Source organism: Phalacrocorax aristotelis, chromosome 1 (genome assembly GCF_949628215.1).
Source record: "Phalacrocorax aristotelis chromosome 1, bGulAri2.1, whole genome shotgun sequence".
Classification (NCBI taxonomy): Eukaryota; Metazoa; Chordata; class Aves; order Suliformes; family Phalacrocoracidae; genus Phalacrocorax; species Phalacrocorax aristotelis.
In genome coordinates this window covers 23,700,910-23,725,646 of record NC_134276.1, presented here as the reverse complement: position 1 = coordinate 23,725,646, position 24,737 = coordinate 23,700,910, and the positions used below count along the sequence as shown (strand labels likewise).

General features: G+C 39.1%; 1 protein-coding gene across 2 annotated transcripts in view; it reads left to right on the top strand.

Annotated features, from left to right (window-relative positions):
* Positions 1–24,737, top strand: part of FLT1 (fms related receptor tyrosine kinase 1) — a 112,355-nt gene that overhangs the window by 15,739 nt on the left and 71,879 nt on the right. For both annotated transcript variants that reach the window (XM_075084226.1, XM_075084233.1), the window contains exons 2-10: positions 811–907; positions 1,206–1,426; positions 10,851–10,975; positions 16,987–17,149; positions 17,237–17,373; positions 18,888–19,062; positions 21,014–21,131; positions 23,113–23,282; positions 23,694–23,853. In XM_075084226.1, the coding sequence (XP_074940327.1) occupies positions 811–907; positions 1,206–1,426; positions 10,851–10,975; positions 16,987–17,149; positions 17,237–17,373; positions 18,888–19,062; positions 21,014–21,131; positions 23,113–23,282; positions 23,694–23,853 (1,366 nt within the window). The remainder of the gene's footprint in view (positions 1–810; positions 908–1,205; positions 1,427–10,850; positions 10,976–16,986; positions 17,150–17,236; positions 17,374–18,887; positions 19,063–21,013; positions 21,132–23,112; positions 23,283–23,693; positions 23,854–24,737) is intronic.

The following is a 24,737-nucleotide window of genomic DNA, read 5'->3' as shown; positions in this document are numbered from 1 at the left end:
CATGGCCTGTGAGAAGCCTGCCTGGATGTTTTCAAGTGTCCTAAACCATCTCATGTTACACTGATGCCCAGGGTTCTACCCATACCAGAATGGCCTGGCCATGACTGGGGCCATGTTGGCATGCTTGCTTTCTCAATAAGCAGCAAATCTGGTCTGGAGGGTGCCTTGAACTTGTTCTGATAATTTATTGTAGAGCTGTCCAGTTACCTTTTGACACCACTTCACTGGTAGGAAGCCTGCAGCTAGTGAGGGTCCATAGGTAAAAGTGTTGTGACCTTCAGTCAGGAAGGGAAGATCCTTAATCCCCTCTCACTCCTTCCAGAGCGGCTCCAGCTTTGCAGCCAGTTGTTTGAGTTAGAGTTTGGTATCTTAGAGGTCAATACATGGCTCTTGCCATGGAAGTGGCTGACTTTTGCCCTTCCCATGGAAGGGGCTGCCATGGTAGTGTTTCCTAAGGAAATGCAGCCAGCAGTGCTTGAGGGCATGCTTCCTTGGTTAGACGTGTAGCCGCAAGGTCCTGAACTTTTCTTCATGGTATGCTCAGCAAGCAATCTGAGAGCAAGTCACTGACTGAAACTTGCACAGCTTTCATTTCTACTTTCTTTCCTGAGTAATTCTCATGGAAGATTATGCGAGTCCTGAGTCAGGACAGCAGGATTGTGCTCAGAACAAAGGAGTATGCGTGGTAAGGGGGATATCCCCTTTTCTTTGCTTTCCCCTTCCAGTGTAACATCATAAATGCAAGTGGACTGGGAACAGTATGATTTATCATTGTTAACATGTTTTTTTTTTTTTCCCTTGTTTTTCTAGGATCTAGTTCAGGATCAAAATTAAAAGTTCCTGAGCTGAGCATAAGCGGCACACAGCATGTTGTTCAAGCAGGCCAGACTTTAAATCTCACCTGCAGGTAACCAGCTGAGTTGGATTCTGATAATTTGGCTGGGAGTTCACACACCTGACACTTTCCTTTTCTGTAACTGAAATTAGAAAAAAAAATGAAACCTTATGTTGTGGGGAAAGGTGGGGAATGAACTTCAATGGCAATTGTTTAATAGTTCTTTGTTGTTTCTGTTGTTGTTTTTGGAAAACAAGATAAAAGAGAATGCCAGAAATAGCCTGATATAATAAAAAAGAAAGCTTGGGAACTGGAGCTATATAATTGCAGCCCAACATAATTGTTTCTGCTTCCTTATCTGTATTTGCAGGGGGGAAATGGTTCATTCATGGTCTTTGCCTGAAACTCTAAGTAAGGATAGCAAAAGGCTGAAAGTAATTAAATATGCCTGTGGAAGGAATGGGAAACAGTCCTGCAGCAGCCTGACCTTGAGCAGAACTCAAGCAAGTGACACTGGAAACTATAGCTGCAAATACCCAACAAGTCCAGTGAAAAAGAAGAAGGAATCTACAGTCTATGTATTTATTAACGGTAAGATTACGCTTTTTAACAGTTCTTGATGCTTTCACTTCAATACAGCAAAATGGATGAATAAGGCAGTTCAGCTGTGGTTAAATACAGGGTTTTGAATGAAATTCTCAGCCTTGCAAAATGTCATGATAATTTACCAATTAATGTACAAAATCTGCTTTCTCAGAACTTGCAAATGCAAATACTAGGGTTTTATCTGTTAGGACAAAAATGAAGAAAGAAAAAGACCCAATCCAACCAGTCTACTAGGGTAAATAGAACTCCCTCCTGGAAGTAGATTAGAAGTGAATCTGTGAAATGGGTATGAAAGAAATCATATCTTACAGAACTGGGTGATGGCTGATGAAAGCAATATATCTGGTGCAATGTCCACTTTAACCTGTCTGTGTAAGATTATAGGTTTCTAGGCAGCTGTATTATGTCATGCTGTAGAAAATTGCTACTTGCATGTTAAGTCCCATTCAAAAATGTACTACTTTGCAGTCTGCATTTCACAGATTGTAAAAATCTAGAATAAATGAAATCATACTAAACAGTGAATTGTGTTAAGCAAACAAGTATTGTCTAATGTATGGGAAATACTGGAATTAGGTCAGTTAGGCTATTATAGAAATTGCTTTCTGATCCTGTTTTCTTCCAGGATGTTAATCAGACACTTTTCAGAGCAGCTGAATTCAGTAGACACAACAATAAAAGAAAAAATTATAAAATTAAATTAAATCCCTTAAGTATTTCTATTTCATGTTTTCTTTATTTTTACATAATAAAATGAATAGATTACTGTAAGGTATCAGGATTCACATGTTTTGAAAGCCCACATTACAAGGAATGTCCAACTGGAAGTTTTCCAAATTACATGTCTGCTGCTTCTAACGAGTTCACATCAGAGTGAATTACCCTTTGTTTTCATTTTGTGACACGAAGAGTGGGATTGGTGCTGTGAAAAAGCAGAATGAAGTGGACCTCTCACTACAGTGATAGTAAACAAGATAGCTGCCCCCATTATTGCGTGTTGCTTTACTGAGAATTATTGAATAATTCATGCTGTTCATCCTGCTTTCCTTCATCTGAAATATACCACAGAGTGTTTTTCGCACCCACTATTTTCATATAATTCACCGGATAACCAACTATAGATGCATCCATGGAAGCACAACCAAAGTAGGTTTTTCATTTAGTGACCAACATTTCCTGCTGCCTATGAAAACTTAAAATTTTCTTGAATGACCTTTGCAAGTTTCCCATCATGGGACCTTTTTGAACCTCCCACTTTGGATGTCATCTCAGTCTGAGATCTACTCACAGTCCTCTCCATTCAGCACATGAGAAGAGGAAGGATGGTTGTCACTCTGAGAACCTCTTTGCTAAATCCACTTTATGATATAAGAAATTCCTTTATATTCTCTTGGTCTCTTTCCTGTTTGAAGTGTTAATTTTTCTGGATCCTGAATTGTTACAGATGGAAGACACAACCACTCTTCCTAACTCTTCACTGCTTCCTGAGGTGTATGTAGCTTGCATCTGAAAGAGATCTTCAATTATATGTATGTGAAGCAAAGTTATCAGCTTAATACACATGGTGATGGAAGAGAAACATACCATTGGATAAATAGTTTTTGGACAGCCCATCCCCGTTCCCCCCTCCCTCTCACAATAATCATGTAAGGAAGACTGCCTGAGTGTCTCTGTTTTGTTGATCTTTCAAGGACATTCAGTCATTAAATGTTGACACCGCTTTTGAAGATACGATTAGAATATGTTTCTCCTTATTTGCCAAAAAATAGTAAAAGGAACAAAGCTGTACCGAGCTTAGACCTCTTTGACATCTTAATTTTCTGAATTTGACAATCCTTTTGTTTGAAAACCAATTTCTTAACACTTAAGTGTTGATTGTGTCCTAGTAAGTACATGTGAGGGTTAAGGCAAACTACTGACGATGAGGGAAGCTGCAAGGTTAACTGCTCATTTAACACCTGATGAAAGTGTCACTCTGCCCTAAAGTGGGGAAAGGTAATATAGTCCTCCAAAAATTTACAGTTTCAGGAAGGACTGTTGAGTAGGTTGAAAAGACACAAGACACCGAGTACCAAAACTCACCCTTTCTGATCAGCATTTGGGAAGAATATACTTAAGGACTCTCTTAATGCAAGTCATCGTTTCTGTGAACATGCATGAAATTCAGTTATCAGGGTGAGATGGGGATAACAAAATCCTCTGTGAAGACTATCTTTCTTGAGTTTAGTTTTATTTTAAATGAATTTGTGGGTGCTTAGGAAATAATAAACACTTGCAAAATTTGGGTCCCTCCTAGTTTTGTATTGTTTCCTGTGGCAGGACGTTGTGTCAGTCCATTTCCCATATTAGCTCCATGTGGATCACAGAGCTGCCTGTTTCCCATGTCTTAGCATGCTGTAGATGAGAACAAATAGTTGCTATTTACAAATGCAGAATTTGAATCAGGAAAGTTGATATTGTTTGTACAGGAAGTCATCACTTATTGTTTTAAAAATGTTATTCATTTCCGTAATTAGAGTGATACTGAATATGAACTGGATTAAAAAAAAAAAAAAACCACACCAAAAAAAAACCAAAAAACCCACCAACCCCCAAACCAAACAACCAAAAAAAACCAAACTGAAAAACACCCAAAAAACCCCCACCAGACCAAAACCCAGTTAAGTCCTTTGGTTCTTAATGAATGTATGCTATGGCAGAAGATGATCTTCTATAGACAAAAACAAGACGAAAGATACTGAGTAGTTCCACAAGTTCCAGGATGTCTTGAAGTATTTCTGAAGTCCTGTATTTGGGTGATCAAGAACAGGCAGGCTGGTGACATTTCTTTCAGCAGCTAGTCCTGACACCACCCTTCTTTCAGCTGGAGAGGTCACTACTGAGTTGCACAGGGGAGTGAGTGCGCAGTGTGTGCCGCAGCAACTCTTGACCACACACAGCTCAGGAATTGAGACATCGAGAGGGAAATGAATTCTTTTAAGAGCCTTGGACTTCGCTCTAAGAAAACTGATGGTCTGACTTCCACCATGAGCCATGGGAAAAAATCTGAAAAGAAGCAAAGCCTCTTTGCCAATTTCTCCACTGCCTTGGATGAAAAGCTGCTCTGATCTGTTTTGTAATTGAACTGCAGCCTAGTAGTAAGATGAAATACTTTGTAATGAACACTCACTGCGTACATTGGAGTGAGGCATGCAGAATTTTCTGCTTGAAAAGAGATAATTATGGAATAAATTTAAGAAACACCAAATTATCAGCAGGCTGTTTTGAAACCTATGTAGATTTCCCTATGGACAGCGCTAAAGGCTTTTCTTTCTGCCTGCCTTTGTTCTGGTATCTCCAAGACACTCTTCCAGTTGCTAGAGCTCATTCACTTTCTTCAAAAATGAATCTTCATCCTCTGCTTTCATCATCTCTTGGCTTTGAACAATTGTTCCCATAGTATGACGGAGGAAAATCATGTAAGTTCAATAACATTGATATATCAAGGTTAGTTTTTTACAAGAATCAAAACAAATTTTGATTCAAGTTGAAGTGTTGCTACTTCCTGAGATGAAGATAGCTTTCAGCTAATAATATAGAGAAGTAATGTCTTAATTCTACTGCAACAGAGCATTTTTCTCTAAGTGAAGTTGTACTTGGCTTTAGGGTATTAGCCTGTTTCTTAGCCAAAGTTCTCCCTCTCCTCGTCTCCCTTCGCACTCCTGCTGTGCATGTCTTCTGCATGATTTTTTCCTTGCAAAGTCAGACGTGTACTAGTATTTCAATCAAGTGCCATTCAAAATATTCTGTTTTAAAATCAGACCTCTAGGCTAAGTCAGTTTTCTAGTCTCTTTGTGTACTTAAAAGAGAGAAAAAAGGACCTTCTGGCAGGTATTTCTCATTACTGACTTTGCAAGGAATCCGGAGAACAAGCCTAGAATAGATGTCTGTTGAGATTATTTAAGTCAGGTGAGACAAATCAGAGCTGAGTGACTAAAGGTACAAGTCTTGAGAGTACCTGTACTCACCAATGCCTGGAATGTCATACATGTCCACTAGTTTGGGATATTTGGCTTGAGGCGTGACTCAGGTTGGACAGTCCGGAATGAAGGGCTTTGGCATTGGTGAATAGTTCAAAATGTAAGTCTTTGAAGTGCCAAAACACCTAGGGTTTTGAGTGCATTTTTGAACCCTAGAGTTGTATTCTGCAAGTGCTGAGTGTATGGCATCTCCTTGGGGCATCCACTTGTTGACAGATAGCTGGATCCAGCCCTAGAACTGACATGGATTTAACATTTATCTTGAATGGATTGACTCCTCTAATCCTAAATATGTTATATTGCAGAACAGGGAAGGCATGAAAAAGTTCACCAAAAAGGTCTCTTAAGATCAGAAGCATCAAAGTCAAAATAATTGAACAGGTGAAAAATCCAGTAAGACAAAACACCCTGAAAGATAACAGAAAGGGAGATCTTCCTTCCTTCCCCCCCCCCGTCTTCTTTTTCTTTGTATTCAGAAATAATATACTGCCAGAAGAACCTGCTGAGGCCTGGGAAACTCTTCCTCCCCTGTGCCTTTTTTCTGTCTTTGCTTTTGGCACAGTTCTAACATATGAGCAGTGTGGTTTTGGCTTATGCTCTCAGAGTCAATAATATGATAGCACTTCTGTTATGAAAAGGAAACTAGTTGAAATTAAACTATGCTACAGCTGTAGCAAGTATGTGGACACATTTTTAGTGTCTAATGAGGTTCCTGTTACAAAACAGAGCCCTCTAGGACTTGCTGACGTCAATCACCTATTATTGCCATGCTTTTGTCATTGTGTGTACCTGGACTTCGCATTATGGTACACTGTGTATATGTATAGTACGCTGTGTTGAGCAGAGCATGTGCGGATGCCTTGGCAGCGCTAAAGGCCATGCACTAAGCCCTCCTGAGGTCCTTCTTCCTCACCAAGGCTTATAGCTCCTACTGAAACAGAACTGCATTTCCAAGATGAACCTTCACAAGGGAGGGATACATCTGAAAATGTGTTCCTAATGTCCATTAGCCTTTCTAGAGATTGCTTTCTGAACATAGTAATTGCTCTAGCCTGGATTTCCTGTCTAATGTGGGTAAGATGTTTTTCCTTAAGAGTTTTAACCATGTTTTATGTGCATTATGGACCTACATCAATGATAACATAGTCTAACTAGCCCCAAAGGAAAACAAACAAACCCTACTAAAAATCACTGTACAGTTATGCTACCAATACTTTGTGTCTGAATGTGCTCAAGATATAAAATATTCCCCTCCTTTTTCTTTTTTTTTCCCTTTTTCCTGGATTTCTGTGATTATTAATTTATATCTCAAGTCTTCCTTTAAGGTTTAGAAATAATTTTCATTTGAAGAGTACTATTTTACAGGCTAAGAAGAGGCAAGAAGGGTTTTTACACTCTTGCGGATAGGTGTTGTGCTTCCAGATGTACAAAATGGGATTTTTTCTCTTAGGGAACAGACATCTACATGTGAGCAGGTTGAATAGATGCCTTTCCTAGGACATGATTCACCTCATTGTGTAACAGATGTCTAAAAAGGTCAGTTGAGTCCCATGGCAGAATTCCCCCTTTCTCCCCAGTGACAACACTGACAGTTTGGCCACATAGCTCAGTGAGAAATGTCTGTTTTAGATGTGTAGAGATGACAGCCACTCTTGTTTTGCAAGGTTCTCCTTGAATTACTGCTGAACAGCCCTACTAATTTAGCTGGGATACATAAAGTTAGTTAGGGAGAATCCCTACAATGGAAAGGGGAATTTGGCAATTGACGCATTAACTTCAATGAAGTGTGCATGTCTGTGCTTCAGTAAAGGCTTTGGTCCTCTTCAGGTGCGTGAGGGAAAAGGGTATCTGAATGTGAGGAAACTGTTTTGACTCTCTTAGCCTGAAAAAAGTCTTAATGATGAGCCAAGTGTAAGTAGGTATTTTTAGGAGAACTTCTGAGGAAAAACTGTCAGAGATCTCAAGGAGCTCAGATGGTCCTGCAGAGACTTTTCTTCTTGCAAATATGTGTGTAAATACTCTGACTTACATAGATCAGATCATTAAAACGAAACAAATGCAAGAAGAGTAGCTGAAGCTTGTGGAAATGCAGAAACTCTCCATCTTTCCTGAATTTGGCATTTTGGTGTTGGCTAATTTAGTTGTTTGTGCAAAACCCATAAATAGCCTAGACAGGTTACTGATACCAGACATAATATTCCTTGTATTAAGTCTCTTATCAAGTTTGTATCTGGCTGCCATCCAGCTTAATAAAAGGCTGCTATTTATGTTCTTTAACAATATAGTAAGTGACCTTCATGGATTTTGTGATTTCATGAGTGTTTTTTGTGGTTTCATGTTGATTGTAACTGAGAGATACCATAAGGAACACAGTCAAGCAAGCATACAGTCATTAATTCCAAGCACAATTTAAAAATACACTAAACTGACTTGTAAAGTAACCTTCAGCATATGCAAATATTCTGGCTGTCCATCTTTCATTTTGCTACCCTTGCTGGCAGCTCTGAAGCAAAAAAAACCCAAACCCAACAAACCAAACCCAACAACTAAAAATGAAACAAAACAAAACAAAAAAACCCAACCAAAAATAAAAATTCAAAACCCAAGGTAAACCCTCTTAGATATTCCGTTCCAAATTCTGATGGAGTTGAATGTGTAACTTGCATGTGGTCTTCAAGATAGGTCAATCCATGATGTTCCTTTTATGTCTAGAGATTTCTGAACACAAAAGTGAATGAAGCTGGCCCAGATGACCACTGGTGGAAGGTTAGGTCATCCCAGATATGCTGCTAGCCAGCTGTTCAGGGAAGGATGGCGTTTATCTCCCATCAGGAAGGAATTGGTAGGGAATGTAGCATGAGCCACTGGCAAAAGCTAGGGCTATGATGGGAAGGAAAGAGGAAAAAAGAAGCAAGGAGTGCTATTCTTCGGGGGACAGAAGGATTCCACATCATTGGCATAGACTGCCACCATGGCATAACCTGTGCTGGTGCTGCTGCAGGTTTGGCTTTGCCTGATCCAGGCTGGTAAAGGCTGGACCAGATTCTGGTCTTGAGACACCGAGAGTATCCCCTTATGACCATTAAGACAGAAGGAGAATAAAATCAAAGGGAATCAGGAAAAGCCTCCGCACTCATTATGAAAACAAAACTGTGCTAGGAAACATGATGCGTATTTCTTCTAATCAAAAGCAGGAAGACATTTGGAGCACTTGGGGCCATCGATTGCCTTCCAGCCCATGGCGGAAGTCCCCAGTGATGTCAATAGGAGCTCTGCACGCGAATAGCGGGGGCATGGAGACGCCTTGGTGTACCACTGCAGGGAGTGTACCAAGAAAGGCTGTCACTGAGCTCGAAAGCCTACTGAGAGCAGGCAGAGTGTTCAGCTGACTCTTATAGAGCACTTCACTGACTTCTTCAGGCGTGAATGTGCATTTCCATTGAAGAAGAAGGAAAAAAATTCCAACCATGGTGTTTCGTACTAATTTCCTGTCCCTGCCTTCGGATGGGCAGGAATCCTGTGAGGTCTGAGCTGCACATCCCCCACTGCCTCGATATTGGCATCAGTCAGTGGTGACACTGTGTCTGCAGACAGCACCGGTAGTCCCCAGAACAGCTCTTCCTCACACTTGCAATGATCTGGAGATTATGATACAGGAAACTACTTTGCAAAGCTTGCTGGTTTTGGGCAGGAGCTCTTAATTTTGTGACAAAGACAAACGAGTCTTTGGGGAGTAGTAAATCCATTTGTCTGGTGATGTTAAGGGGCAGGTGACCTCTTCTGTGGCTGCAGGCCCTGAAAAACAAAAAAGGTTCTTTTCGCCATCCTACAAACAGGTTCATTCTTGGTCTTTCCTTGAGTCATATTGCAGAGGAAACGTCAGCCTAACAAGTCCTTAGGGTATTTTTTATTACATATGCATCCTCTATTACTCATAAGTTCCTTTTGCAACCTCAGAGGACATTTAACACCTAGTATTAAATAAAGCATTGTGGCAGTCTTTAATTTCAGAAAGTTTGTATAATTGTTTCGTTAAACCTCTTCAGGAAAACTTTTTCTGTATCCTGGGGTACATTCGAGATATCATACCTTAGGATTCTCCCTGGTATAAATTCGAGTAGAATTTGCTTCTTTTCCTATTTGATGTCTCAAACAAAAATATTATTGCATATAATAAGAAAAGAAGATCTTAAGGGCAGAACAGTTTTATGACACTGGGAAGTGTAGATCATATGTTTGAAAGAGAAGTAAAAGCAATGCATTTGAAGAACTACTTGAGTGAACGTAGGTCAACATGCAGACATCTGGGACCAAAACAGTTTAGTAAAGTATTGCAATTTAAGGTTTTATAAAGGGTCAGTTTTTGCTAGCTTTACTCATTTATTTTCCAAGAAAGATTTCTGCTGTTATTTGTAAGATTTTTGACTGGGTGAAAATAATGGGGATTTGCCTGAAAAAACGTTGGAGCTGTAGACAAGCATGGAATTAAGATTTGAATGTTCCACTTTTTTAAGAGTTAAAAACCAAATCTTACGTGAATTTTGAGGTAGTGTATTTGCACTGAGAGTCAAACCGAACCTCCAGATCTGAACACCTGCAAAGAAGATTTGGAGCCAGAGCCTGTGGCTTGAGCCGTCTTTGTTAAGTGGCCCAAACAATAGCAGCAGCAATGTTCCCTGTTCCCAGTGCAAGCTATTTATGACAATGCCCTTTGTTAAAGGGATTGTTCAAGGGACAGTAAATTACTCTGCCAAGTTTTAGTTATTGAGTTGAAGGGAATGAATGTTTTCCTGGCATTTTCATTTACCTTGTCGCTTACAAAAGAGACATGTAGGTATTGTGATAGTGGGAAGGAGAAGAATAATTAACTCTCACTAGCCCATATTCTCAGGCTTGAAAATATGGCTGGATAATCACAGTAGGTTCTTTCTCCTGGTGAAGTCAAAGTCAGATTTTTTCCATCAGTTTACTTGCAGAGAGCAGGAAAGTGTCTGTTTAGGGGTTTCCTGATAAGTGAATTTCAGTCACTTCCCATCTAATTATTTCTCCTGGTGATAATAAAATAGAAATGCCCTGAAATAAGAAACACATCTCTCAGCAGTAGAGATGATGCTGTAATGGGAAAAATGTACTTTATCTCTTCTGGATTTTAAAGGACATACAAAGTACTGCTATTGATATTGAGTGATAAATATATTTTCAAATATTCAACAATATTTTATCCAACTTGTTTAGATAGAAGTAAACAGAAGCGTAATTTGAGGACTCTGTCTCGCTTTCATTATGGACAGGGTTAGTCAGGTCTTTCAAGGCTGTATGCACCATTACAATTTCTGTACACTGTCTTAAGAATTCAGATATTAACCTTTTCTTTTTTTTTTCTCTTGCAGATACAGGCAATCCATTTGTAGAGATGCACAGTGATATACCTAAAATAATACACATGACTGTGGGAAGAGAAATGATAATTCCATGCAGAGTCACAGCACCGAACATTGTTGTTACTTTAAAAAAGGTACCTCAATCCAAACGTGCTCTTGAAAGTGTTATTGTGGATACTGCTTTTTTGTTTGTTTGTTTACAACTATTGTAATGTTTTTGAAATACTTCAACAATTTAGTATTTCTTAAACACGTTTCTGGATGTCAGTGTGTTTAGAAATATTTCAACCCTGGAGGCTTCATCTCATATATCACAGAAGGGCTTCATCAAATCTCTTACACTGAATGGGATTTCTCTGAAGAAACTTAAACTTTTCATACCATTTTATTAAATTTTCACTGACAAAGGTTTCTTAAGTCCAGGAAGGAATTTCTTGTTAGGAGAAGAGATTTCCTCCCACTTCTTCCCCTGTCCTTCCTCTCCTTTCCTCTTCTGTCCTCTGGAACAGCTGGTAAGTGTGGTCTCTGGAGACTTGCTGGGGCTGTACAAGGATCTCTGCAAGCCTTTGCCCTACCTGACTTCTACCAGTGACTATGATGCTTCCTTTTCCATATGAACACATTTATCAGACGGGGGTGGCCTCTCTTTGTAGGGAAACTTGTGCAGAGTTTGAGGTGGTGGGGGCGGTTTTAGAAAATCCAGCCGTTTTTCATGTTTTGGGGAAACCATTTCTTTCCTAGGTTCCTTGAGAGTTAAGTGGACAGCTAACTGACCTATATGTCTGTAGTAAAGTGCTTGGTATCAAGATGGAGAGTGGTGCTTCTTTTTTTTAAAGTTCTGTTTGGCTTAAAAATTAGGTGGAGATGCCAGTGATGTTTTGTTTCTAAATAAAGGGAGTTCTGTACATAGTGGTATAAATATTCATCATTGTTACAAGGAAAAGAAATTTGTCTTTTTATAGAATAATGTGCAATTGGCAAACAATACCACTATAAGATGCTTATCTAGATCAATGCAAGTCTTTGATTCCTCTTTGACTATAGTTTTACACCAGCCACAGATTTGATCCTGTGATTTAAACTTGACCTCGAGGTTTACATATTCTGTCCAGCACTGCTTTGCTAATACAGATATTGCTTTTGCCTCTTGGTTTCCACCTGTTAAATCACACGAAAGAAAAATGCAGAGAAAAGAAAGTAATCTGACCTAGGATTTTACCATAAGTTACACACACGTGGTTCTCCTTCAAGAAGTGCACCAGGGTGGATAACACACAAGAGTCTGTGGCTATAGAATCAAAAGCAGATGAGGCTTGGCTTTCCATAGGGTGGATGTTGTAAAGTGGGAACTTATTTGGGCATTGTATTATTGCATCTGAAATCTCAGCTTATTAAATTCCTAACTGAGAAAATTCCTGTCAGGTTTCTCTCTTATTAAACAATATAAAAATAATATTTTTCCTTATTTGGAGAAGGTTGAGACATATCTACTATCTTTTCTTCATATCAACTTGCCTTTAGCTTGGGGTTGTGGTGTAAGATGCATCTTTACACTATCAAAACCAGATGTAATACTCTGGGAATGAGAAAAAGGAGGTGGAGCCAAGTCTTGAAAGAAAGGATTGGTTGCTTACATGTTTTGCATTCCAGGAAAAATAAATGTGTTCCCTAATTGATCCCAGAATTTCCTGAAGTATGTAAGCTACAATGCATTACATCATACCTTACTTTATTTATCATCTGTGACATCTGTATGAAGATTCCAGCAAGTTTTCGCTCACATAGCAATTAAGATATGTGTTAAATGCATTTCACAGCTGCAGGCAAACTACCTCTGGAGAGCTAGCAAAAGCTATTCTGTGTTTTCCAATTAGCAATAAAGGAAGAAGTCAGTGTCCCCATAATGCAGTCCTCGAGCTGGAAAGAAAATCCCAGCATTAACATCATTAGATTCTGCATTCTATATTGCCAGAAAGTCAAAATACAGAATATTTTTTGGTAATCTCTCTTTTCTGAAAGGACTCATTGGGACAGGTGCGTGAGCACTGCCTTCAGCGTTTTGTTCCTGTACTGTGCTGCTACTTAGTTTTAGTGAACCAATGTGGGGAAGGTTTGTTGTCACAAATTATTTCATCTTCAACACCACAAATGATTTTTTTACTAAAACTGCATCTTTACCTTAGTCATCCCTTTTGAGATACTGTGTTGCTCTAACTTCCAGGCTGAACATCTGTTCAAATTGTATTCTATAGCATGGCACCAACATCAACATAGGAGGAGCCTTAGAAATTAAGAAGCTAATAAAACAAGGATCGGGAAATGGGGATGGAGCTTTTCATTCCTATTTCAAATCCAGACTTCAGGTCCTGTTATAACCTATATCTGCAACAGCTGGTGGCCCTTTCTCTTCATCGTATGAAGACCTATGAAATCAATTGATAGTTTTGATCTAATGCTTAATAGACAGATATGAAGAGGCTCTGAAACCATAATTCCTATCAATATGATTCTGGCAGCCTCATTCAAGATCCCGAAAATAAGATAAACCTCATTGCAATGAAGGTATGCACTTCTCTTGCCTCTTCATTCACTCTTATCTTGCTAAACAAAGAAGGCATCACCTTTTGGTACAATGGTTTGATCCCTCTGTTTACTCTCCTTTTGGATTCTATGTCATATATTCAATAATTAAATTCACAGGAATAGCGGTAAATAAGCTTCAACATAAGGAATAAAAAGATGGAAAAAACCCCAAGGATGTTGAGAGTCACATACCTGGACAGTCTGAATTCTTAATAATGCCACATCATTCTTCCCAAATTGATAGAAAGGGAAACATGAAAGAAAAGACAAGCATTCAAAACTCTAATGCACATTTTTACTATACTTTCAGCTGGCTCTTTCCAATACAATCTGCCTTTGGAGATGTGGGGAACCACAGCTTGACTCTGTACCCTTGACCATACATATATACCCAAAACCTTGTGGTAGTACTGTGTTAATGCTACTGGGTACCAAAAAGGTTCAGTGGCTGGTGCTGGGCAAAGAAGGAGGCACAGCCTATACCAAACGAAATCTCGTTTGAAACAAAGTACAGAGAAGGTAAAAGGTCAAGACTGCACTGGGAGACACAGCAATGTGGTTCATGCAGATAAGTATGTAGACAGTAAATTCCATGTTTACTGCAGCTGTCGCAACAAGTTGATTCTTTGAATGCCTCTGACTATATGCTGGTACTCATCTGTAAGCTATTATTTTAGCTAGATTCATCCTCCGCTTCTTCAGCGGAAATCTCGCTGTTCCAGCACTGTGTTTCTTCACAGGTTTTCTAATTCTGTCTGTATGACCAAATGGCGAAGATTTTTGACAAGGCCCTGAACTGCATTGGCCCTGCTCTGTGTGTAGGATGGACCAGGTGACCTCTAGAGGTCCCTTCCAACATAAATTATTGTGCGATTCTGGGATCCTCTGTCCTGTATCATCCATGCAGTGATCACTATGATGATGTGTCTCTAGGAGGTGGCCTGGAAGCTGGTTTAGGGCAGAACAAAGCAACTGTGCTCCTCTGAGAGTAGGAGACAGGCCATCTGAACCAATGGGGTTGGCAGAGGAGAGCAAAGTGGAGGAGAGCTGGGTAAGAAACCAAAGCAAATAAGGAGGGAGGGTAGAGCTATGAAGGGCTGTGAGGGTGACCACCCAGCCACTGCCCTTTGTCTCTCCTGAGAGAAAGTCCTGGTATTTCCACCCTCTGAAAGGGACTTGTTGCAGTATCTTGTTTCTCCAATGTAGCCAGAGACCAGCTGTGTCACAGTGATCTTTCGTTAGTCACAGAATTCAGTTTTCTAAAATATTCCATACATTAAATAAAAAATGTCAATTTATGCTTTCATGTGTGTGTGTGTGCAACTTTTTAGTCTCAAAGCTGCAAAAAACCTACACAGATGTAGCTCTAGCTGGTATTGAGGGGTGTCAGATGAGTACACTGTGCAGGCAAAGATTTGCCCCCGGGGCAGGAGAGCCTGGTGGGTATACAGACAACCAGCAACATTTGGTGTTGCAAAACAGGGTCATATTTATGAGCACTTTATTTCCAAGACCCAGACACTTCCTGGGTGTTTTGGTTACTTTCCCGTTCCTGGAGTAAGGCTAAAACAAATTAAGCAATCCATCAATTAACTAATTAATGCAAAGTGTATGCATTCCCTGGCAAATACCAGACTAGGGAGGCTCTGAAGCTCTGACTTGAATCTTTCTTCATGGTATATATGAAAACCTATAGAGGAATACACTCAGAAATAGTTTGGTTTCCACCAAAGCAGCAAATGGATGAATCAGGTTGAAGGCCTTGAAAGTATAACTATGAACTATTTAAACCAAAGCTTGAATATCTGTTTTATTTGAAACAGGAATGGCAACAGAGCTCTTACAGTCCAAGGTATTGCTGAATAGTAGCCAGCAGGCTATAATGTAATGGGCTTTGCTTGTGTGTGTAACACACTCTTCCCCCATGATTTGCATGCTTATTATAGCATCTTATCAGCTGTTGTAAAGATAAGGAATTCTACCACAGCATTTTGTGCTCTGTAATTATTGTTCATTAGATTCCTCATGCGTTTCTGTCAGGGGAAATGGAATGAGATGAGTGGAGGTGATCTCAAGGGCAGCTTTTGGCGTGTGCTGAGCAGGCAGCATTAAGGGTGCTGTTTTTTAGAGAGGTGCTGTACCATGCAGGAAGGTGCTGGGCAGCCACGCTTCCCCCAGCCTCCATCAGCCACGCATGCTGGCTTTAGCCATAGGAAGGAGGGGGCTGGCCAGCACACAAGTCCTCTGCTCAAATAAAGGGGAAGAAAGAGATGAAGGGGGCATAGTGAGACTGGGCTCACAGTGAGAGTTGATGGGCTGCGAGGTGCTTCGTTGACACAGAGGTCTTTGCTTAGGGCACTAATTCACTCAAACTCTGCTATATGCCACCTTTAAAAATGTTATTTTTACCATAAAAGGAGGCTTTATAAAGGCAGAGTCACATCTAGGCTTTGTACTTATTGCTCATCCCTGTGTTATCCAAACAGTGGCATTTATTCCATTGATAAGGCATAACAAAAAAACATGATGTGAAAACAAAGTCTTGTCTGAGCTTCAATGCCTCTGTCATGCTTTGCCTTTTCAGGGTTTTCTTGATGCCTTATTAAAATGGGGCTTGAAACTCAACGGATCCTAATGTAAAATATAATTTGTACTGCTGACAAAGTGAACACTTGATCCATGTGGCAATATTTTAGTCTGTATTAGATTTCAGGTCATAAGCTTAAAAACGCCTGATGGCTTTACGCTAATTACTTGTTGGGTCCTCAGCTTCTGAGGGACTTAGAAGTGCCAAATTTTTAAAATGTGCCAATTACCTTTTCTGTGCAAATGTGATGTATTTTATGTTTCAAGGTACCCTTTAAAGATTTCTAGTCAGTATGACTTTCCTCATTCAGTACGATCAGTAGGTCTCAACAAAAGTACCCAAGGAAGCTTTATGGCTTTAAAATTTACACTTCATGTTGTATGTAATGACTTAGAGATGTGTATTCTGTGACTTGTCAGCTTCAGAACAGCCATTCATGTCCTTAACTTCTTTTTTCTTTTAAAAAAAACAATCAGTCCTTTAGACAGCATAAACCTGAGAAGCATCAGATTGAATCCTGGCAGGAATTTGTTAAAGCCACGAAATGATGGCAAATTAAGTCCATTTGTCACCTCCATCGAAAAATGTGTATTTGTGTTTCAGTGGTTAAACCAGGATGTTTAATTGCAAAGGTTTGCCAAGACGAGCACTTTAGCTGCCAACCGGGAGCCAACAGAATAGCAGCTCAAGTGCTGAGGCTAACGATAGTGTCAATCCATTGTGTCATAAATTACATCCTGTTATAAATAATGAAAACTTGGAAACAAATAAAACATTCACATTCTTCACCCAGAATTTTCCTCTATTTTGTGATGAAAATGTGACTTGAAAAATCTGCATAATTAAATGTCATCCTTTCTACTTTGATTGGCATTTTTTAGGGTGATTTTTACCCACTCCTTTTTATTAGGCTGCTTTGATTAGAAAATGGCATGAGGATGAGTTGGTTTTATGATGTGTGTTTAACCCTTCCAGATTCCACGAGAAACCCTAATTCCTGATGGCAAGACAATAATCTGGGACAGCATGAAAGGCTTCAGAATACCTAAGGCAACCTACAAATTCATAGGGCTTCTGAGCTGTGAGACAACCATTGGTGGACACAAGTATAGCACAAAGTACCTAACACACCGAGAGAGTAAGTAGCATTCTCCACTTCCCATCTTTCAGAAAGCACTCTGCCCTGATGACATGATTCACTTTTCTTTCTCTTTGTCATGTGCAGCCAACACAATCTTTGATGTTCAGTTAAGCACCCCGCGTCTTGTCAAGTTGCTGAAAGGAGACAGCCTGGCAATTAACTGCACTGTCACGGCAGCCTGGAACACCAGAGTGCAAATGACGTGGACTTATCCTGGAGAGGTGAGTGCTGTGGTTGGAATGAAGAATCTGGGGGTTTCCCATAGATGATGCTGCATCTAGCATCCTGGGAGGAATTTTGCCTTGAAATGCTTGTTGCGGTTTGCATTCCATTGGTTTGACCCTTGCTGACATGTCTTTAAAGGTTTCTTTTTTTCTTTCTGGTGTTTAATTGAATGAGTAAACATGTTTACACAATGTACTTTGCTCATATTGCATAATTGTGAGTGAACACTAGAGTTGTTTCAGCCCTAAGAACTTCTTTTCAACCTGGAGAAATGGTAGAAATTTATCACCCAGTCCCAGGCAGGGACTCTCTCTTGTGACAAAAAGGGTTTCAGCAAGGCTGTCTTTCTCAACACACTCATTTCAAAGACTGGCAGACAGTCAGGCACCCGGCTTGAGCATGTTTAGAGAAGATATTTTGATTTGGCTACCCAAAATCTCATTTGTTAAATGTCACATGAACAATTCCCTTGTTTTGACAACTACAGGAATGATCCTGAATGTGCTTTTCCTCCCCCCACACTAGAAGCATCCTCATAAATATTTGTCGCTTACAGAATAACTGCCAGGGAGTCCGTGTAAAGCTGATAAGAAATTTGACATTAGTTTAAGGTTTACAACTCCCATTCCTTTCATGTCAGTTTGATTTATACTGGTGATTCAAGTCAAGATCATTTATTATGTCACTCATTGTGCCTAATCACAAGCTGAAATTATGATTACATTATATAGGGAAGATTAACGCAATCATTTTTTGCATGCTGTAGCCATTTTCCCTGGCATTTTTTCACCTCAGAAATAAACAGCTTAGCAACAAGAAGTGCTCCAGATATATTATATTGCTCATTTCTGCCTTACCAAGCCCTAGCCAGACACTGAACTTGTGAAATTCTGCATTTTTTTTATTTGGATGGTAACTGGAGGGTGCTCAGCATTTATAAGACACCAACAATGTCCTGGGTTAAATAAACTTTGAGGCCAAAGGCTGAGGGGGCGTTGCAGGAAATAACTCCTCAGACTTACATTATCTTCAGTTCTACCCTGTTATTCCCTTGCCAAATCTAGTCCTTTTTCTGTCTATAGCTTTTCCAGAATTCTGCCCTTCTTTTGTTAATGTCCTGTTCTTCTATACGCCTGCTGCCCATGGATCCAGGCACCAAACTATGTGCCAGTCACTCCAGGGATTTTTACGAGCAATGCTGGGCAAGGTGCAGTAGGGAGCTGGGTGTGTTGGTATGGCAAGCCAGACAGAAGGGATGGTCTTTAACTGGAAAGAATTAGTCTGGATGCTATTAGAACTTTGGTGAAGGTCGGCATGAATTGCCATATAACATTACTTTTAATTTTTCTGGTTGACCCTCTGGAAATGTTAGGCATCTTTGGCATGTCTGTGCTGTACAGAGGGATATGGATTTTTTTTATTAAGGTATGGTGGCAGTACAGTAAAATAAAAATCTTAATAATCATGAAAATTTGTTTGATTAAGCTGTGTTCATTTTTTGCTTTTATAGGCAAGGAAAAGAGGTTCTGTAACACAACGCATTGACCAGAAGAATACGGAAGCCAATATTTTTTACAGTATCCTTGTTGTTGACAAAGTGCGTGATGTTGATAAAGGCCAGTATACCTGCCACGTGAAGAGCGGGCCATCAATCAAAGCTGTTAACACAACAGTCATTGTTTATGGTAAGAGATGTTGCAGGTTTGTAAAATGCTGAATGCTCATGTACCAAGTTTGGTTATATGACAGCTTGACACAAAGTAGAAGCAAATTTGTAGCATGTTCATCATTGGTAGAAAAAGGAGGGAGACCAGAGAGAATATGTGCTTTTTCTTCCATAACTGTTTTGTACTGTTGGCAGTAGACATGTTAATGTTCAGTTTGATCACTCTTGTCCATGAAGTACTGTGATGACCCAGTCCTCAGTCAGTTCTGGCAGAAGCAATCAGTTAAACTGTAGTTTGGAGAAAAGAAAAAAAAAGTACAAGCTGAATTTAAACAGAATTCCACTTCCTCTTCTACAGTACTTGTTTATTGTTTTCTATGAAAAATGAAGAAGAAATACTCTAGCTCTTCATCAAGCAAGTAGCCGCTAGACTATTCAAAAAACTGAAACAAGCACAAGATACTGCAACTCTTTAAGGTGGTTTTACAGTCGGATCCTTAAAAGAGTTCCCTGTGGTCTGCCTGGGCTTCCTGGGAGATAGGGAAATTCCTTGTGTTATTTCAAGCTTATGTGAATTAGGACTTTTGTGCATTGTGACTCTATAAGAAGCTACCTTCTTTGTGGTCTCCTGTTATAATCAGGACTATCCAGGATCTTTGGAGCATCATTGATATTAATGACCAAGTGGTTGGTGGCTGACCTCTACAACAGATAAGCCATGGTCAGAATACTGATTTGTTCTATCATTTCAGTGATCTATCTTTTCTCTCTCATCTGGAAGTATGGGCTAAGCACCAGATGATGGTATTCTTAGGGAGTATTTCAGTCTTTCCTCTGTTTAAACTTTGGACTAAGTCCCTAGGAACATAAGATGAATCATGATATCAACTTCTCATATTTTTGAATAGATAAGTCTGAAGTTATCAGAACTGAGTTTTAGATTAAAACTGAAGTAAGAGAAGCTGGAACTGTTGAAGTTAGTCTGTAAACTCTTATTCACATAAGCAGCTCCATCTATGGGATACCCATATTAGAAAGAGCCTGTGTGAATAAGAGTTTGCAGAATTGGGGTTGTATCTTTAAGTATAACCTGACTTGTGTAATTAAACTACTGATTTGTCTTGTGCATATTATTTTCAATGTACATGGCAAATCTGGTTAAATATTGTGCTTGTTTAATAGATATCCAACATCCTTATGCAGTCCACAATATGAGTAAATATTGCACCATAGGTACTATCAAAAGGGCGCTCAAACAGTTTTTCATGTTTTGAAAGTTTTATTTTGCTGAAGTGCATTTTGGAGAAAAAAAATATTTTTTTCAATATATTGTACGAATATTCTGTTTTATTGCCTCTGGTTAAACTCACCAACTTGCCAGAGAGATTGAAATACGGGGCAGTACAACTGGAAAAGAATGAATTCCAGCAGGTTGAGATTGTTCCAATGAAGTGATAAAGATTTGTTTTTTTGATGAAACAGCTGTTTACCAATGATACAGAAAGTTTCTGCCTTTTCCTTTGCTGTTTCTCTGAAGATCCCTTAAATCCTTTCTGGCAGAATATTTTCTTTTGGAACATTCATTGATTCTTGGCCCTTAGGGGTGGAGTGGTCATCTGCTCATCTAGTTCAGCTTCCCATGTACCACAAACCTCTTTATCTCTCATGTTGAAACCGGTGCCTTTTTTTCTGACTGAAGCATAATATGAATTTGGGCCAAAGCATATCTTCTCCAGGGAGTTTCATGGCTTGGGAACTGTATCTCCGTTTCTTGTATATTTGTGGTATTCTTCTCTATTTTTTTTTTTAGATCTTCAGGAGGTTAGGTTTTATTCTTGTTGTTGCCATGTGGGAACACCAAAAGTATTAAAGATCATTTTCATTTGGATTCCTGTTCTCTTTAGTAGAGAAACTGTTTTTGCAGGCTGAAAAATCTGTATTACAGGTGCACTCTTTTTCTTTTCTTTAAGATAAAATGTTCATTAATTTGAAACGTCGAAGAAAAACTGCACTGGAGGCTGTAGCTGGACGAAAATCCTATCGTTTGTCAATGAAAGTGAAGGCGTTTCCCTCACCAGAGGTTATATGGTAGGTAGGACAACAGTTATTTCCAAATATGCACGCTGGACCTCTTTTTAGATTAAAAATACTATCTTGGTAAAATATTCAGGTAAGTCCCTTGAAATGGCAACAAAGTGGGGACAACACAGTTGTGGAGTTTTATTGGAAGTTTCAGGGTTTCCTGGATCTTAACAATTTATGAGAACCATATCTCCATTTTGCAAGTGCATACAAGGAGGTCTAGAAAGTTTAAAGCTCACATCCTCAAATACGTTAGATATGTGTCCTATTGAAACCAATGGACACTCTACAGCTAAATATCTCTACCAGCCTTGACTGAAGTGTGGCATTCAGCTTCACTCAGATCTAGATATGAGAACTGAACTCGCTTTTCCGACAATAGGAGAGAGAAAAGGTGGCCTCAGTTAAAATAACTGACTGAATTGAGTCATACAGGCATGCGTTATTAGAAAACCAATGGAAGTTGTTTTTATTATATGGTGATCTGCAGGTTGTAGATCTACTTTAATGACTGAAGCTTTCACTTCAGCTCACGTATACGGTGCTAAGAAATCTTTTGAACAGTTTTTTGTATTAACCCAAACCACTTTATATAAAACAATGTTATCTATTCATGATCTCAAGGGTTTTTTGTTTAAATCATTTTAAATACCAGTGGCTCTGGCTCAATTCATTGCACTTTAACAAAGGTCTATGACAAGACTGATTAAGAAAACAACCCCTACATACATAGACAGTGAGAATTCATGTTATTCACAGCCAGAAATTACTTTTGCTCCAAACATTTTGTTTTGTTTTACAAAATCCTTACATTTATAGCTCCACAAGGGAAAATTAAAGGGTGAAAGCGAAGCTCGTGCTAGCCATTTATACAGTCTTTTGTGTTTCTTTAGTGGTTGGGCTTGTTGATTACACATACAGACCTGAAACTTCTGAAATATAAAAAAATCAATTTAAACAAACATTTTTATATCATTTTTATTATTATTCATCATTGTGAAATTGTCAAACATTGGAACAAGTAGTCCAGAGAGGCTGGAGTCTGTGTCCTTTGAGATATTCAAAACCAGAGTGAAAATGGTCTTGGGCAACCTGCTGACCTTGCTTTGACCAGGGGGTTGGACTAGGTGATCTCTAGAGGCCCTTCAAGCCTCAACTGTTTTGTGGTTCTGTAAAATGCAGATACAGTGAAATGCCTAAATCCATAGTCCTTAAATCCAATTTTTAGTGCTCCTCTAATAACTGTAAGAGTTTTCTGTATATACTAAAACCTGTGAATGGGTTTAATCAAGACCATCATCATAGTGAAACTCTGCTGCCCTCTTCTACTAACATGGTGTCAACCTTCATGCAACAACCCACCAAAATGTGCTTTATGCTGTATTTTAGACTTCGAAGAAAAATGTGCTTCTTCAGGAATCTGTGTGTAAGCAACAGTTAGTACTTTCTACGTTGATTTTCTGTTATCTTTAAAAACATTCGCTTGATAGCAGGATATCTGATTCTTAAGTGCTTATCTAATCTACTTACTCTTCCTCTTCCTAAAATCACAGCTGTGCTTAGGCTACTGTAATACTTTGTCCCAGGATGTGTTCTGAGGTCATTAAAAAATGGTCAGTGCTGGATGACACAACCTTTGTGTGAATGACTCTTAGCCAAAATGGTTGTCTTGTAGCCTAAGTGGGGACACAAGCATGGACAACTGGGATCTTCAGAGACAGAGTTGCAATTTTCAGCATCTCTCAAATACTGTAGAGACCTGTCAGATCCTTATCAATTTTAATATATAGAACGGTATTCTCCAAAGTGCTTTATAAATATCAGCAATCTTATTTGTAAGGGAAGGATAAGCCTCTGGTAAACAGAATTTGAGACTGTAAATTCAATTCTTGCCCAAAGATTGAGAAATGTTGTGAAACAAAATAATGCAGGCAGTTTTAACAACATTATTTTTAAAAATTTTGATTTCTGGAATTCTTTTAAACAGGTTAAAAGATGGACTACCTGCTGCTGAGAAGTGTGCCCGGTACATGGTTAAAGACTATTCGTTAATTATCAAGGATGTTGCTGAGGAAGATGCTGGGAACTACACTATAATATTGAGCATACGGCAGTGGAACTTGTCAAAGAATCTTACGGTCACTCTTACAGTAAATGGTAAGTTTGCAGCTTGTTCCCACGCTTCTCCTGAACATGCAAATGCTAAATTTTCATTGAGCTAGATTTTCATTGATCTTGCACAGTTCAGGCCATTGTGGGTTTTCTTACTGACTTTCATGGACCCAAATCCAAGTCCCATGTGTGGAGTGACAGACCCATCTTGGAATCAGAAGACAGACAGGGGTTTTCACTGGCAAGGTTTCTGTCTTCCATGGTCACGTACTTGTTCCTGATGATTTAAATGTGTTACTAACCTCTCATCTGACTTGACTTAGGCCTGCTGTTTTTCTTTTTTCTCCTGGGGATTTTACTTATTACTCACCCTGCAGGAATGTAGTATTTTCATAATCATGCAATACATTGGAAATGAGCTGGTTTTAATTGCTTTCCAATTTTTACCCTTTACAGTGAAACCCCAGATATATGAAAATGCTGTGTCATCATTCCCTGATCCCAATCTGTATTTACTGAGCAGCAAACAAGGGATGACATGCACTGTGTATGGTATTCCTCAGCCTAAAATTACGTGGATGTGGTATCCCTGTAGACAAAACCATTCTAAAACAAGGTAGGACACCTTCCTTACTTCTATTTAGCATGTCTTCCCTTACTATTACGTCTAAATATTTACTTTTTTACAAGAATAAAGTTTGCCATGACCATTGCTTAGTTAGTATAGTTTGTATACTTTTAATCAATGTATTTTTTAGTAAACATGTAGGCACAATGCAATTTTTTCTGCATCATTATTTGAAAATGTAGGGCACAGTTTTTATTTTGTATTGCTGCTTAGGTTTGTTTACAGTTCACTACTATTCATGCATACAATATCCAGAGGCGATAATTGCTTTTTAATTTTTATGTGGGAAGCCTTGCAGACAATGTCTTGGAAAGTTCACATGCTTTCTTATGGAGGAGATTTCCATGCTTTCCTCCATGCACAGTGATTCCCCTGCGTGGTTTCTTTTGAAATCCAACAGAAATAATCTTAAAGACTTTCCATTATCAAGATCAAATCTCTGTTATGATACATTGACTCATAGATTCAGTTCAACAAGCCAAACGTGCCCAGCATTTTCTAGATGATATTTCAGCTGAGGAAAATATGAATGGCACCATACAAACTTATTTGATGCTGATGTGGCGCTTTGCTAATCCTCTTTTATATTTAAGCAGTCTTTTGAACTCTGTTTCTTATGATTACAAGTTTGTGTATTGACTCATTTATCCAAAGGCCAAACCATGAGATCTGACACAATTACTGACACCAGTTCCATAATGGCATTAAGCATTAAGCTACTGTTGAAGGGTTCAAACATGCAAGGTATTTCGATCACAGCACAATGAAGATATTTTAAAACCTAACAAAAATTTGTGAAGCGGCATTTTCTCAGTTTCCGTTTAAGTTAATAATTTTGCGTAGGATTTAACTTCTTTAACACTTTAATAGGA